A 16,560-nucleotide genomic window follows, 5' to 3' on the forward strand; every position below is an offset into this window, starting at 1 on the left:
GCTAAGTCATGTGTGTCTCTTTGCAGCTCCATGGACTGCAGTACGCCAGGCTCCCCTGTGCTTCATTATATCCCGGAGCTTGCTCAGTCTTATGTCCATTGAGTTGGAGATGTTATCTAAACATTTCATCCTCTGTCACCCCCTTCGTCTTTTGCCTTCAATCTTTCCCAGCATCAGGGTCTTTTCCAGTGAGTTAGCTCTATGCATCAGATGGCCAAAGTACTGGAGCGTCAGTCTTTCCACCAAGTATTGGGAGTGGATTTCCTTTAGAATTGATTGGTTTGATCTCCTTGCAGCCAAGGGACCCTCAAGAGTCTTCTCCAGCACCACAGTTCAAAAGCATCAATTATTCGGCGCTCAGCCTTCTTCATGGTCCAACTCTCATACCTGTATGACTACTGGAAAAACCATAGCTTTGACTATTCGGACCTTTATTGGCAAAGTGATGTCTCAGCTTTTTAATGTGCTGTCTAGATTTGTCATAGGTTTCCTTCCAAGGAGCAAGCATCTTATAATGTCATGGCTGCAGTCACTGTCTGCAGTGATTTTGGAGCCCAAGAAAATAAAATCTGCCACTGTTTCTACCTTTTGCCCTTGTATTAGCAATGAAGTGATGAGACTGGATGCCATCATCTTTGTTTTTTGAATGTTGAGTTTGAAACCACCTTTTTCACTCCTCTTACATCCTCATCAAGAGACTCTAGTTCCTTTTCACTTTCTGCCATTAGTGTGGTATCATCTACATATCTGAGGTTATTGATATTTCTCCTGGCACTCTTGATTCCAGCTTGTGATTCATTCAGCCCAGCATTTCACATGATGTACTCTGCATGTAAGTTAAATAAGCAGGGTGACAATATACAGGCTTGATGTACTCCTTTCCCAATTTGGAACCAGTCTATTGTTCCATGTCCAGTTCTAACTGTTGCTTCTTGACCTGGATATAGTTTTCGCAGGAGACAGGTAAAGTGGTCTGGAATTCCCATCTCTTTAAGAATTTTCCATAGTTTGTTGTGATCCACCCAAAGGCTTTCACATAGCCAGTGAAGCAGAAGTAGGTGTTTTCCTGGGATTCCTGTGCTTTCTCTGTAATCCATCGAATGTTGTCATTTTGATCTCTGGTTCCTCTGCCTTTACTGAACTCAGCTTGTACATCTGAAAGTTCTTGGTTCACGTATTGCTGAAGCCTAACTTGAAGAATTTTGAGCATAACTTTGCTAGCATGTGAAATGAGTGCAGTTGTATGGTAGTTGGAACATTCTTGAACATTGCCCTTCTTTGGTATTGGAATGAAAACTGACCTTTTCTAGATGAAGACTGACCTTTTCCAGTCCTGTAGCCACTGCTGAGTTTTCCAAATTTGCTGGCATATTGAGTGCAGTTAGAACTGGACATGGAACAACAGACTGGTTCCAAATAGGAAAAGGAGTACGTCAAGGCTGTATATTGTCACCCTGCTTATTCAACTTATATGCAGAGTACATCATGAGAACGCTGGGCTGGAAGAAGCACAAGCTGGAATCAAGATTGCCGGGAGAAATATCAATAACCTCAGATATGCAGATGACACCACCCTTATGGCAGAGAGTGAAGAGGGACTAAAAAGCCTGTTGAAGGTAAAAGAGGAGAGTGAAAAAGTTGGCTTAAAACTCAACATTCAGAAAACTAAGATCATGGCATCTAGTCCCAACACTTCATGGGAAATAGATGGGGAAACAGTGTCAGACTTTATATTTTGGGGCTCCAAAATCACTGCAGATGGTGACTGCAGCCATGAAATTAAAAGACGCTTACTCCTTGGAAGGAAAGTTATGACCAACCTAGATAGCATATTCAAAAGCAGAGACATTACTTTGCCAACAAAGGTCCGTCTCGTCAAGGCTATGGTTTTTCCTGTGGTCATGTATGGATGTGAGAGTTGGACTGTGAAGAAAGCTGAGCACCGAAGAATTGATGCTTTTGAACTGTGGTGTTGGAGAAGACTCTTGAGAGTCCCTTGGATTGCAAGGAGATCCAACCAGTCCATTCTGAAGATCAGCCCTGGGATTTCTTTGGAAGGAATGATGCTAAAGCTGAAACTCCAGTACTTTGGCTACCTCATGCGAAGAGTTGACTCACTGGAAAAGACTCTGATGCTGGGAGGGATTGGGGGCAGGAGGAGAAGGGGACGACAGAGGATGAGGTGGCTGGATGGCATCACTGACTCGATGGACGTGAGTCTCAGTGAACTCCGGGAGTTGGTGCTGGACAGGGAGGCCTGGCGTGCTGCGATTCATAGGGTCGCAAAGAGTCGGACACGACTGAGCGACTGAAGTGAACTGAACTGAGTGCAGCACATTAACAGCGTCATGTTTTGGCTTTTATTTATTTATTTAAAAAATGTATTTATTTCTTAGTTCCCTGACCAGGGATTCAACCCTTGTGGCCCTTGTGGCGGAAGTGGAGAGTCCTGAGGTGGAGAGTCCTAACCATGGACCACCAGGGAAGTCGTCCTTTTAGGATTTTAAATAGCTTAGCTGGAATTCCGTCACCTCCACTAGCCTTGTTTGTAGTCGTGCTTTCCAAGGCTCACTTTACTTTACATTCCAGGATATCTGGCTTTAGGCGAGTGACTAGACCATCATGATTATGGGTCATTAAGACCTTTTTTTTTAAATAGTTCGGTGTATTCTGTCACTTCTTGATCTCATCTGCTTCTGTCAGGTCCTTACCCGTTCTGTCCTTTATCTTGCCAGTCCTTTCGTGAAATGTTCCCTTGATATCTCCAGTTTTCTTGAAGAGATTTCTAGTCTTTTCCAGTCTATTGTTTTCCTCTTTTTGCATTGTTCACTTAAGGCCTTTTTATCTCTCTTTGTTCTCTGAAACTGTGCATTCAGTTGGGTATATGTTTCCCTTTCTCCTCTGCATCTCTTCTTTTCTCAGCTATTTGTAAAGCTTCCTCGGACAGCCACTTAGCCTTCTTGCATTTCTTTTTCTTTGGAATGGTTTTGATTACTGCCTCGTGTACAGTGTTACGAGCTTCTGTCCATAGTTCTTCAGGCACTCTGTCAGATGTAATCTTTTGAATCTAATACTACTCTTTGTGTTATTCTGAAAAATATTTTCCCCCAATTAAGATGGGGGGACCTGACCCCTTCTGACAGGTCATTAGAAGTAATATAGTAACAGCACAGCGTGGCACATGCTGATGTTCAGTGCTTTATCCCAGCTCTCGCCTGTCGCTGGGCATCCTGGTTGTTCCCCCTGTGTATGGATTTGCCATCACAGTTGGCTCTTGAACAACTTGAGGGTTATGGGTGCCCTCCCTGTGTGCAGTTGCGAACTCAGATATAATTTATAGTCAGCCCCTGGGTATGTTGCTGTGTATCTCCTGTTCCGTAGCCTTTGGATCAAACAACCACGACTCATGTAGTACTGTGGTATTTATTACTGAAAAAAGGCCACGTGTAAATGGACCTGTGCAGTTTAGAGCCGTGTTGTTCAGGGGTCAGCTGTCCAAGCAGTGCTGTCCTACATTCTCTCCTTACACCTTTACAGACCGATGCCTTTATTCTGTGCTTACTTTCCAAGGAGTATGCTTGCACAGCCTGTGTTTGTTCTAACGGGGGTCCTTCGTTTGTAGGTCAATGTGCGGAATGGAATGAGCTTGCATGACTGCCTCATGAAAGCTCTCAAGGTGAGGGGCCTGCAACCAGAGTGCTGTGCAGTGTTCAGACTTCTCCACGAACACAAGGGGTAAGAGCTTGAAAGTCAGCCAGGTCTGCCTTCATACTAGTAAGGATCTCCTAGCTTCAGATAATAACCGTTTCCATTAAACAAAAAACAAGTACTTGCTTCCTATTGAACAGTGAATATTTGAATATCTTGTTTATAAAGAGACAGCTTAGAAAAGTAAGATACCAAGACCTTGAACATTTTGCTTAAATATCACATTGGAAAATAAAATACATGTTAGGTGTTGGATACTGTTTCCACAGAAGGAAGCAGTAACGTCAGATGGTATGTTTCTTCAGAGCAAGGCTTTTGTATTTGCTGTAAGGCAGTTAACAGAACGGGTACTCAGAAAGTGTTTGCCTTATTATTTATAGTTAAAGAATGTTGTCTGTAAGAGAGAAACTTTTACAATTCACTCATTTTTATTCAGTTCTACTAAATCCCAGCAGTTTGATAGACACAGGGGTAAAAGATGCAGGAGAATTTGCTTCAGGGATGATCCATAGAATATCCTATTTCTAATGATGGTGGAAAGATAGAGACATCATCTCACAGTCTAGGAGTCATAATAATAAATACTCTGAAGCATCAGAGCTGTCTGTGACTATCCGTTACCTGTTATCGTCTCCCCAGAAATCTGGGATGATACCTTAACTTTCCCTTCTTTTTTCGCTTGCATGTTCTATTTTTCAAGGTACTCCCTAGTTTGAGAGAGGAGCCTAGGGAATGAGTCTGCTCAGAAGGGTGAGCATAAAGTCATCTGTTGATGATGCTCCTTTCAGCTTCGGAGGCTTTTTGCTGAAGTGCAAATCTTTGAAGCAGATGGCAGCTCTGTCTGGGTACAATTGCGGGTTGGTCCCCAGGCTCATGCATAGAGCTCCTTAGATATTGGGGTGCTGAGATGGTGGGGGGGGCTTGAGCCCCCCGGTCCAGGCACGTTTGTTTGGAGCCATCCTCAGTTCTCCCTTGGGTGGAGAGTACCTGAGGGCTGATCAGAAGACAGCACAACCCTCATCTTCGCCACTAGGGCGAAATGGAGTCATGTTGGGTTTCCTGTACCCAGTTCAGGGAATTATATTAAGGAATGGATTGTTTCCTGTTAGATAATCAGACAAATGGCTCTGAAGGCTTCTTGTAGGTAAAGGGAGAGGTTTGAATGGCGCTGTGTACGCAGTGTTCTCTTCCTGTCCTAGGGTCTTCTTCCTTCAGGAGATGGGCCGGATGGACTGCACAGGACACAGGAAAGGAGTTGGGCATTCATTTTTACTTACATATACCTGCGTTTATGTCTCGTGTAGGCACAGAAAGAATAGTTTCAGAGTAAATATTAAGACACTTAAGTCTTTCCTCAGTTTATATTTATAAACAGTTCTACAGAGTTGAGCCCATTATTAATAGAAAAAGTGCATTTCGTTTGTGATTCCTTTCTACTTATTTTCAAGAGTGAAATAGGCTAGTGAAGATTATATTTTGCTACTCTCACAATATTTTTAACCCGTTTTATAGGATTTTTATAGGATTCTAATGTTTAAAGATGTCCAGTTTATTGCAGATTTCATTATGAGATTGTTTTATTGCATTGTTTAAGGAAAACTTTATTCTAAGAGTACCCATTTGGAGTCTGACTGACCTAGATTCCAAATAGGTCTTTAAACTCTGTGTAGCCTTGAGCCAAATTACCTTCTTAGAGCCCCAGTTCTCTTGTTTTTAAGATGGAGGTAAGAATGCCTGCTTTATGGATTTGTTGTATGAATTAAATGTTAGTGCTGTATGGGGCTTGTGTAGCATGAGCTAAATGGTATTTATTATTTACTGGTATTCAACTCTTTTACCTTGTTTAAATATTTCCCTTTTGTGTTATGCTTTTAAAAATCCTCTTTAGTAAAAAAGCACGGTTAGATTGGAATACTGATGCTGCCTCGTTGATCGGAGAGGAACTTCAAGTGGATTTCCTGGATCATGTTCCCCTCACAACACACAACTTTGTAAGTGGCGGATCTCTTCTCTCTTTGTGGTATGTTGGGTGCTTTGGCTGGCACAGTAGGAATTTCTCAGAGATAATAAGCATGTATGTTGTTGGATTGTTTAAAGCTATGCTATTATTGTTTACAGTAAAGCAGTTTAGGTTTCACTAGATCACAGATGTACTTCAGTTTCTATGTATGAATTTTATTACAAATGTTGGAAGTATGATTCTCCATTGTAATAAAACCTCATGGGGGCCAAGGAGGAAATTATTTTGTCTTTTATTCAGCATAATTTACACACCTGTATTCTTGTTCCAGGCTCGGAAAACCTTCCTGAAGCTTGCCTTCTGTGACATCTGTCAGAAGTTCTTGCTAAATGGATTTAGATGTCAGACTTGTGGCTACAAGTTTCACGAGCATTGTAGCACCAAAGTACCCACTATGTGTGTGGACTGGAGTAATATCAGACAGCTCTTGTAAGGCATTGTTCTTTTTTCAAAGAATATAAGGGGATAGGGAGGTATACCCCCTTGGAGGGTGCATATTGTGTATTTGACTGACAGGTCTGGGTTTTAGACTTTCTAAGTGAATTATCATGATCTGGAAATGATCTACTTTAGAAATACGACAGTTCTGAAATCAGTAAGTTTTAGTGTGGCTTGTATACAACTTTCTAAAACAGCTGGGAGGACTGTCATCTAGAGATTGATATACTGTGATTCTGTAAGACAAAGAGCACGTTGACATGGAGAGCCCCCAGGGTTTACTGGGTTGCTAGGAGACACTCCTCTGTATTGTATTAAATAATGCTGACAAGACCTCTTCTGCAGAGAAGGAGTAGTAGGTATGGTTGGTGCTGTTTTCTTCACCTCAAACTAGGGAAAACAGTAGTCTTCAAATGATTTTACAGTAACCTTAAACACATATGTCCCTCTGACGACAAGCCAGTTACTCAAATATATTCCATATAGACAAACTATTTTTTTTAGTAAGGTTTAATAAAGAAGTATTCCAGAGCACCTCTTAAAACCTGTGAACAGGGACAGGAAACGTTGGAGTTGCACTTTACCCCTTTTTGAGGGCACTAGAAAAATAGAGGCGTGTTATCATGAAGCCATCATGGGAGCACCTGTTTTGCTTTCGTGGTAGTCACATGTAGCTTTTGCAGAGAGAACTTCTCTCTTTTGCAGAGAGAACTTTGTAAGTAGCACAGACTTTGGAGTCCAGCAGACACTGGTCAGAATTTCACTGTTGCATTAACTAACTGTCATTACTTCTGAGCTTTGGCTCACGCATCTGTAGAAGAGGGCATCCCCTGGCTGCAGCATTCTTGTGAGCCTTATGTGAGAACGCGTGAGCTTTCCAGTCACTGAGTGCTCATCTCATGGAGGGAAGATGCCCAGTTGATGTGAATATCACTTTTTCTCTATGTATGACTTTTGGTGCTGACGGTGATCTGTCCTTCATACCTCAGTCTTACCATTTGTGCATTTCTGAGACAGAATGTTTCCAGAAAAGCTATATGATTTAGGTTACAAAGTGCCCTACTATATATAGATTTTTTAAAAAACACTATTTCGATGTAGTTGGACATTAGGCCAGTATTTCCTAGAAGTGCACACTAGAGACTCTGTGTTCATTGGCAGGTCAAGATCGTCCACGTTTTGTAGTCATTTAAGCCAGTCACTTAGGTTGGTGGTCCATTGGTGGACTTCCCGGGTGGCTCAGTGGTGAAGAATCCATCTGCAATGCAGGAGACCCTGGTTTGATCCCTGGAGAAGGGAATGGCTACCCACTCCAATATTGCATGGAGAATTCCATGGATAGAGGAGCCTGGCGGGCCACAGTCTGTAGGGTCGCAAAGAGTTGGACGTGATTTGAGCTACTTACAAAACTTACTCTGCTGCTAAGTCACTTCAGTCATGTCCGACTCTGTGCAACCCCATAGACTGCAGCCCACCAGGCTCCCCCGTCCCTGGGATTCTCCAGGCAAGAACACTGGAGTGGGTTGCCATTTCCTTCTCCAATGCAGGAAAGTGAAAAGTGAAAGTGAAGTTGCTCAGTTGTGCCCGACTCTTAGCGACCTCATGGACCGCAGCCTACCAGGCTTCTCCGTCCATGGGATTTTCCAGGCAAGAGTACTGGAGTGGGCTGCCATTTCCTTCTCCGATGAATGTGATTGGCTCTCATCATAACCGACATGCCCATCCACGTCCCCTCCAAACTGCCCACAGTAGAAAGGATAAGACTGAAACCCAGAGAGAGAAAGTGACCACCGCTCTGAGGGGCTCCTGAGTCTCCTCCCTGGCTTCAATTCTGAGGCCTGATTGTTGATCAGGGACTGCCGAGCTGCTATGTCTGAATCCTCTTCCCCTCCGGGATCCTGTGGCCCAGGAGACGTGAGCAATAAGAAATAGCTGGCCAGCAACTTACTCTGAGTAGCCTAAAATGGTCCAGGAAAGTGTGATGAGGAGAAGCTCAGTTTGGAAGGCCAAGTAGGCTGACTGTAAAATCACTACTGCAAGTCTGTAAACCAGTCTTTCTCTGATTTCATTTAGATTGTTCCCAAATTCCACTGTTGGTGATGGCGGGGTCCCAGCGCTGCCTTCTTTGACGATGCGTCGGATGCGAGAGTCTGTTTCCCGGATACCTCCTGGGTACTTTGCACCTACTGCTTTTATGGGAAGTTGTACTGGGGCAGATGGGATTGAAAGTGTGAACACAGAGGACAGGAGTTCCCTTGGGTTCCTGTCTCTTTCCATGTACACTCTGTGCAGCCTCTGTGGAACTCAGCATTGGTGTTAGAGCAAAATGTGGAACTTTCTTTTTGTAGTCCTTTAGTTCTTAAATTCTGGAAAGTGAATATAATTAATTCTGGTATCCTGGTGTGTTCGTTATATCTCATTTGTGTGTTTTGTTTTTGTATTTTTTATTGGAATGTAATTGCTTTACAATGTTGTGTTACTTTCCCCTCTGCAGTGAAGTAAATCAGCTGTGTGTACACAGGTATCCCCTCCCTCTCCCATCCCATCCCTCTAGGCCATCATCTCACAGAGCTGAGCTCTCTGCGCTGTACAGTGGCGGCCCTCTAGCTGTCTGTCTTACACGGTAGTGTATATATGTCGGTCCTCATCTCCCAGTTCATCACACCCTCCCCTTCCCTCACTGTGTCTACAAGTCCGTTCTCTATGTCTGGGTCTCTAGGGCTGCCCTGCAAATAGATTCTTTGGAGCCGTGATTCTAGATTCCACATACATGCATCAATATTTGACATTTGTTTTTCTGACTTACTCTGTATGACAGACTCTAGATCCATCCACATCTCTACAAATGATCCTGTTTTTTTCCTTTTATGGCTGACTCATATTCTCATGTATATATGTACCACTTCTTCTTTATCCATTCATTACATTTTAAAGACTTTGAGATTTGCCTTTGTCAGTATGCAGTGAGCCTCAGGGAAAGGGTCCCAAAATGATATACGGTGATTCAATAAAAATAAGACCCTCGACTTTGAAATACTTATTATGGCCTTGCATTGCTAAAACCATGATGTTTAATAAACTGCTATCTTGAAAAAATCTAATTAGATTTTTAATATAAATAATCCATTTTAATGTGCCTGTAAGTTTGCACATAATCTGTCTTTATTCTGTTTTCCAACTTTAAAATAAGTTTTGTTGAGTTCACATGCCTCACTCAGTTTTACACATGAATTTGGAACCTAAAATAATTCAACATCTTTGCCCAAAATATCTGACTTTAATTTATATGTAGTCATATAATATTTAATGGCCTTTGTAAAACTAACATGGAAATGATTCAAGGCAGCATATCTTAGAATAAGGAATTTGTATTGAAATGATACTTGGATGTATTGTTCAATGACCTTTATTTTTCTTGATAATTTGAAAAGCATGTCTGACTGAAAAACTGTACTTGCTTCTGAATATTTAGATAGAAGAAGCCAGGCCTCTGAGGCCATTCATGTTGAATTGCCTGGAAAGGCAACTTTTCAAGGCCGAGGAACAATTTCTCTTGAAAAAGTCTTTCATCCCTTGAATTCATGCATGGTGCTAACCTTGTCTGAACGAAACCCAGAGTAATCTTTTGAGCAAATGACAGTGTTACACTGAATGCATGTTCCCAGTTTGGCTGGTGGGAGAGTGGCATTGGGTAAAAGAAGCCAGGGATGAACGTCAGAGGTATGCAGATCTGAAAATCAAAGTCATTGTAATTGATTTTGTGAGCCGTTTATGGGGAGAGGATGCCCATGAGTAAAGTGCTGCCTGTGTGCAGGCACGCTGGGCAGGTCTAAGACGGTTAGACATCTTCCTTCAGGTTTTCTAATTTAGTCTCGAAGTGAACCTGGGAAAGTTCCAGCTAGCTTAATTGTAGAGGGTGGTGTTGAGATGGTCTAAAATTTTGGCGTATTCTGTAGACGTGATTTATTGAAGTACCATTTCTTTTTACGTGAATTCTGAGCATGTATATTATTTCCTTTTTAAAAATTTGCATGCAGAGGCACCTCAACAGAAGAAAAAATTTTAATGGTGCATATTTAGATTGACAAAAGAAAGGAATACTTTTGTCGAAGGTCATAGTGTAAGTAGGGTTTGTCCCGAGTATGTTAATGAAGTAAGTAGTTGAAAGATCTTTCCATTCCAGAGGCCCGAGTGTCAGCCATGGACTTTTCTTTCTCTTTGTCGCCTAGTTCCCAGCACAGATATTCCACACCCCACGCTTTCACATTCAGCGCCTCCAGCCCCTCCTCTGAAGGCTCGCTCTCCCAGAGGCAGAGGTCGACGTCCACGCCCAACGTGCACATGGTCAGCGCCACCCTGCCTGTGGATAGCAGGATGATCGAGGTAACGGCCCGCGGTGGGGGGCAGGAGTCAGCCGTCGGGCGGGCTGACAGTTGCGTCAGAGAGTTCTGGGTTTCTAACCTGGTAAGGAATGTTGCAGCAGTTTCTCAGGCCCCTGGACTTTCCGAATTTCTTATTCACTGTATCCTCAGACTAGCTTAATAATCCTGTTGGTATATCATTCAAATGGAGAACTGAAATTTCCTGAAGAGATGTTAACATTTGAGCTCATTCTTTCCAGGTTAGATATGAAGAGAATTTCAGTGAACTAGTGGATAAGTTAGAATAGAGAGTCCTGTTTTTTTGGAGGGGGAGTGGGGAAAAGAAAATAATAGCGATAGAGGACTATGAACTCTCTGAAAGACTTTGTGATTTTATTTAGAAATAAAAGGGTGGAGTCCTAAGGTTTTAATAAGCAGATATTTAGGGATATATGAAAGTACCCAAAGCAAGTGTTTTCAAACTGCTTTTTCTTTGCTTTGCTTTATGGTATGTTCTGTTTGTTTGGTTTGCTTTCTGGTTCATCTTTATTAACAACTGAATACACTTAAAATACTTCGTTTGTTCTTTATTCTTCTTATTTCTCATTGCTTTGGACTAGAATAACAGCCTGAATGCTTCTCCCAGGGCGTGGTCCAGACGATTTTGTGTGAGGGGAAGAGTAGGTATTCTTCTTCATGCCTTTGCTTTCTTATAAACTAACAGGATTTCTTAGACTGTCAGACAGTAGACTGTCAAAAATGAAACAATCACTGCATTTTATGTTTCTTATCAGACTTGCTTTCATGTTTTCTTTTTTGGCAGCAGCATGTTTAGGAGTTAAAAAAAAATACCATATGTGGTATTGTTGATAGGTGAAATCAGTTTCTCAGGTGGGATTTTGAGTCTAAGGGTATTAAAAATTGTTCTTTAAAAATAATTTTCAACCAGAGACTAATGCTAGTTTATTTACTTCATATTGAATACCATCACTATCTGTTTGCATTTTGTTTAGAAACAAAATGTGTCAGTTTGGTTGGTATACCCTGAAAATCCTTTGATACGAGGTTGTTTTTTTTTTTTTAAATCAGAGACAGCTGTGCTGTCTGCATCCTGAATTGGTCCTTGAAAAACCTAAGGGCCACCTTCGACCTCAGACACAGCTCACCGTACTCAGACCTCAAGTCATTTCTAATATACTTGTCCTTTGAGTGTGGGGTCTACATTGGTCGTTTAGGGGCACTTTGGTTATCACACGATTATTGTGAGGTGGTGTGTATGCAGACTATGAATCTTATTATTTTATTATGATGAGCCAGTTTTTACCAGTAATATACAAGTAATATAGCCAGTAATATACCAGTTTTCTTCTGATATATAATCTGTTCTTGTATAAACACTGTATTATAGTTAGAGGGAACATTAAAAGTGAAAATTCTTGAATTGTAGAAAAACTGGTGACTTCACTTTCACTTTTCACTTTCATGCATTGGAGAAGGCAATGGCAACCCACTCCAGTGTTCTTGCCTGGAGAATCCCAGGGACGGAGGAGCCTGGTGGGCTGCCGTCTATGGGGTCGCACAGTTGGACACGGCTGAAGCGACTTAGCAGCAGCAGCAGCAGAATAACTGGCACACCTGTTGTGCTTAATCCTGTCTGTACTTCAGAAGCAAAGCAAATTTTTTTTTTTTTTTGCAAAGCAAATTTTTGACTCCTGTGTTTTAAAAATTTGATTCAGCATTTTTAAAGTACACTTTCTTGCTTTGTATAAACCATCTTAGTTCTCTTTAATATTTAGATTTCAAGATGACAAGTCAATCCAGCTGTAGAAATTAGCACAGGAAAAACAGGGAAGAAAATTACTATGGCATTAAGAAAAAATCCTAATGCACGGGGTATATAATTCTGGTCAATAAAAATACGTTGTGCCATGCTTTGACTGAAAACAATAGATTAGTTGAATAGTAAAACTACAGCCTCTAAATATTCTACTGAAATTCAGGTTTTTTTGGGATAAAGGATTGTCCACCTGGCAGTCATCTTGTCATTCTTAAAAGCATGCAGATTCCTAGATTTCCCACCTTTTCTCCCAGACATTCTTAGATCAGTTCTACTGGTGGAGGGACTTGGGAATCTGTGTTCTTACATACATCTCCAGGTAATTCTGAAGACTGACCAGTTTGGGGAACCCTAGAACCAGGCTTTATTGGTAAACTCTGAAGATGGGGCTGCCAACGCTGGGGGTCTTGGCCTGTGATTTCTCTCATCTCTTGTAAAGATACCACAGAGCGCGAGCATTCTGGTAATAATTCTGTGAAAAAAGTATCTGTGGTTACACAAGCAAAACAGAGTAGGACTTCCAAGAAAAATGTCCTTTTCGAGGATATGGGGATGAAGTGGTTTTATGTTGTTGTCATTTATATACTCCAAGTGAGCATTTTATAAAATGAGGATGTAGGCCTCATGGGAGGGCCCTGTGATCTACACTGTTCCAACTAAACGGTTTCTAATAAATTCTAAAGGTAACCTTTGAGCTCTCACCTGAGTAGAATGTGGCTCATTTCCGAGCTCACCCGCAGGGTCTGAGGAACATTTGTGGTGATGTGCTCCTGGCTGAGGCCCTCGGGTGGTTATCTTTAGTTCTGTTTCTGCCACCTGCTGGCTGTGTGGCCCTTCCCGTGTCCCTTTGCCTGTTTCCATATGTTTTCTTATATGTAAAATGTAGGTTTCAGACTAGGGGATTTACGGGTCTCCCAGCTTTCCATGATTTCAGGCTTGGATAAAGTATGTAGACATGGTGCTTACCCTTCGCAAATCTAACTCCTGGGGGAGTAAGAATGAACTGGGCACTGAATCCCTTGCTGAAAAATAGTACTTTTCTGAGCTTCAGTGGAGCAAGATCCCCAACCATTGGAAATCTCTCAGCTTGATAGTAACTTTGTTAGCCTTCCTTTAAAGAGTACTAGTCTGCTGTGTGCATTGCTTTCTTCAGAGAAAAAAGAATGTCATGTCCATCGTGTATGAGAAACTAGCATCAGTCCTCCTAATATGTAATAACAGTCCTGGAGATACTGGCCACAGACATTTGATAAATTGAATCAAAGAAAAGTTAGTGTATGTAACTAGACCTTTTGTGATTTAGAGATTTTATAATCTCTTTTGCTCTTGTAAATCCTTATCCTCCCTCTCCGTCCCCTAGAGAACGTCTTTTCTAGGGCAGAAATTGATGCTTTCCTTTTCTGTTTCAGGATGCAATTCGAAGTCACAGTGAATCAGGTACTTGCTTAAGTCATTTAGCAGACAGCAACGGGCTCTTTCTCTTTATGCTGTTGTATATTCTGTTGGCTTATCCATGAGTGGATCCTGTTTGTCTTGTCTCTTAAGGCTCCCCTTCAGCCTTGTCCAGCAGTCCCAACAATTTGAGCCCAACAGGCTGGTCACAGCCCAAAACCCCTGCGCCTGCACAGAGAGAGCGGGCGCCAGGCTCCAGCACCCAGGAGAAGAACAAAATTGTGAGTGCGCCACAGCACCCCCTGCATGTCTGGGTTCCGCAAGAGAAGCCTAGTCAGAAAAGGGGATGCCGTTAATTTTAGGGGTGGGGAAGGCTAATTATACATGTCAGTGCTGTTTTTGGCACACTTGCCCTGGAAAACTTGCTGGTTTGTTGCAAGGCAGGGCACAACTAAAATGGTATTTTCTCAAATGGCAAAAACTAGACTTATAGTAATAGGTATTTTTAAAAGATCTGGGAATGGATGGATTGGGTTGATCCTTTCTTTGACACCCTCATTCAACAGAGTTTTAACCATTCATGGAATATATTCATGATCTGTGCTTGCTTTAGAGGCCTCGTGGACAGAGAGATTCGAGCTATTACTGGGAAATAGAAGCCAGTGAAGTGATGCTGTCCACTCGGATTGGATCAGGCTCCTTTGGGACTGTTTATAAGGGCAAGTGGCATGGTAAGTTTGGTACCCCCTTGCCCCCACCAACTACCAGGGTGAAATCCTGTTTCAGTCCAGAGAGGGCCAGGTGGGCTCACAGCAGCACTGTCCAAGGGTACCTGTTCTGTCTCAGTGACACTGCATACTGTTCTTTGTAAGACTCAACAATCTATAATTGGTACAAAAAAGTTTTTAGGATAACTTGAAATCGGTGAACAAGGGTTGAACACTATAGTCGAATGTCACAGTCTCTTCTTTCTTATAAATTGACTAGATAGTGTCAACCTGGGAGGGACACGCTTTGAAGCTCCTTAAATGTGTTTAAGAGTCTGTTAGGGTCATGCATTCCAGCAAGTTAAAACTGGCAAGGCTCTTAGAGATTTTACATGCAGAAAAGCAAGGTCTCAAGAAGGGGAACTGGCACACCCATGGTCAGACAGTCACACAGTAAAGCCTTGAGCCTCCTAAGGCAGATTTTCTTTGCTCTGCCCTGGAAATTGGTTGTGGGAACCTCTGTCAGACAGGAATGCACAGACTGTATTCTTGAATCTGTATGGAGTTGATGTTCTTATTTGAATGGAAACACTTTGTCACTTGGAAGAAACTTTGTATTTTAAGGTCTGTAGCCACAGCTTCTTTATTTTGGCAACACACTTAACATTTCTCTGTCAGGTTTTTATTGCCTCTGCCTTTAAAATGTCAGCAGGTAGAGTATTTTCTTGAAAATGCTACATGTTCTCCAAAAGACATCTCTCCTATATTCAGATTTTAATAAAACAAAAAGGCAAGCAAGCAGACCAACAAAGCCTCACAAAACCACACACAGAGTCTAGAGTGCCTGCATTTCTACCTTGGGCGCCACCATGTCTATCTTTACACATAAACGGACAAAGGCTGAGAGGAGTCATGAGCGTAAAATGTGTTGGAGCATTAAGATTCAACTTGTTAACAACTGAGGAATACTTGCGGCGTTGCGAGTAGCTTATTCATTAACACATGGGTTTTCCACTTATAACTAATCATCTGACAAGTCTCTGGTTCTTTGTAAGAACTGAGAAAGGACTGAATATTTGTAAATTACATGAAGGGGGATTCCTTTCCTTTTGAAAATTGCATCTAATATACTACTCTGGCCTGTCTCCCAGGTCACCGAGAAATTATGCTATTGCTGAATATTTTGTAAATAGATGTCATAAATGTCTTGGTGATCCCTTAGAAAAGAAAAACACAATTTTGTGAGATAGAGTGCTTATATCTGAGACAGCAGGCCTGTACGTAATTGCAGGAAGTAGAGCAGAAAATACTTCTTTTAATGCTTCAATTAGGAGCATTTTATCATTTTTGTACATTTTAAAGCCTCTGCCAGAAGCCAGCACATGCAGTTTAAGTGTTGCCCCAATTTAAACCTCCTCCTATTGAGCACTTTTATTGGGGGTTCATAATTTTTAGAGCATTAGATTTGCCACAGTACTGCCTTTGAGATTGTAGATTTTCTCTCAGTTATGAGCTTGTAGATTACTGTAAGGAGGTATGTTGCACTAGTGTTACTTCCATAAAGACAACCGTTAGAATGTGGATAACATCTAATGCTTTTAGGATTCTAATTTTTCAGTTAAGAGTCTCAAAAGTCAGAGGAGTGAGGAGCTGTGGACTTTTAGGTCAGCCTCTCAGAAAGCAAGATGTGGTCTGCAAATGAAGACGAAGAAGGAGAGGGTCAAGGAAACCATGATTTCTAGAATGTTTTATGCTATGCCTGCTTCCTTCCCCCCCCTCCATGCTTTTCTGATTCCTGTATATAATATGTTTTATTAGATTCCTTAAAAATTACAGCTGTTTTGGTGATTTTTAAATGCTTTTTATTTTGCCCAGCTGCAGAACAAAAATAAAAAATAAGAAAAGGTCTTAAAGCAGCCAAGGTGGAAGGCCTCAGATCTGTGAACGGAGCCCACTGACTTCACATACAGAAGAGACTCTTTGGGCCTGAGAGCCGAGTCTCTTTTTGAGTGTGAATTTGGGGTCTCCTAATTGCAAAAATGCATTAAAAGTGATGAAGACAGCAGCTGAAGCTGTCAAACTGTTAGCAGCAGGGTC

The 16,560-nt window shown here is 41.8% G+C and overlaps 1 protein-coding gene across 7 annotated transcripts in view; it reads left to right on the forward strand.

Moving 5' to 3' along the window:
• Positions 1 to 16,560, forward strand: part of RAF1 (Raf-1 proto-oncogene, serine/threonine kinase) — a 75,906-nt gene that overhangs the window by 52,278 nt on the left and 7,068 nt on the right. For 4 of the 7 annotated variants that reach the window (XM_086368688.1, XM_086368690.1, XM_086368689.1 and 1 more), the window contains exons 3-10: positions 3,623 to 3,735; positions 5,597 to 5,699; positions 6,000 to 6,157; positions 8,240 to 8,338; positions 10,396 to 10,549; positions 13,774 to 13,801; positions 13,910 to 14,037; positions 14,370 to 14,487. In XM_086368688.1, the coding sequence (XP_086224814.1) occupies positions 3,623 to 3,735; positions 5,597 to 5,699; positions 6,000 to 6,157; positions 8,240 to 8,338; positions 10,396 to 10,549; positions 13,774 to 13,801; positions 13,910 to 14,037; positions 14,370 to 14,487 (901 nt within the window). Of the gene's footprint in view, positions 1 to 3,622; positions 3,736 to 5,596; positions 5,700 to 5,999; positions 6,158 to 8,239; positions 8,339 to 10,395; positions 10,550 to 11,147; positions 11,208 to 13,773; positions 13,802 to 13,909; positions 14,038 to 14,369; positions 14,488 to 16,560 lie in introns of all 7 variants that reach the window. The other 3 variants (XM_086368685.1, XM_086368687.1, XM_086368686.1) reach the window with 1 other exon arrangement.

This window comes from Bos grunniens, chromosome 22, assembly GCF_055505025.1.
Source record: "Bos grunniens cultivar Pamir isolate PY7600 chromosome 22, Bosgru_T2T1.0, whole genome shotgun sequence".
NCBI classification, from domain to species: Eukaryota; Metazoa; Chordata; class Mammalia; order Artiodactyla; family Bovidae; genus Bos; species Bos grunniens.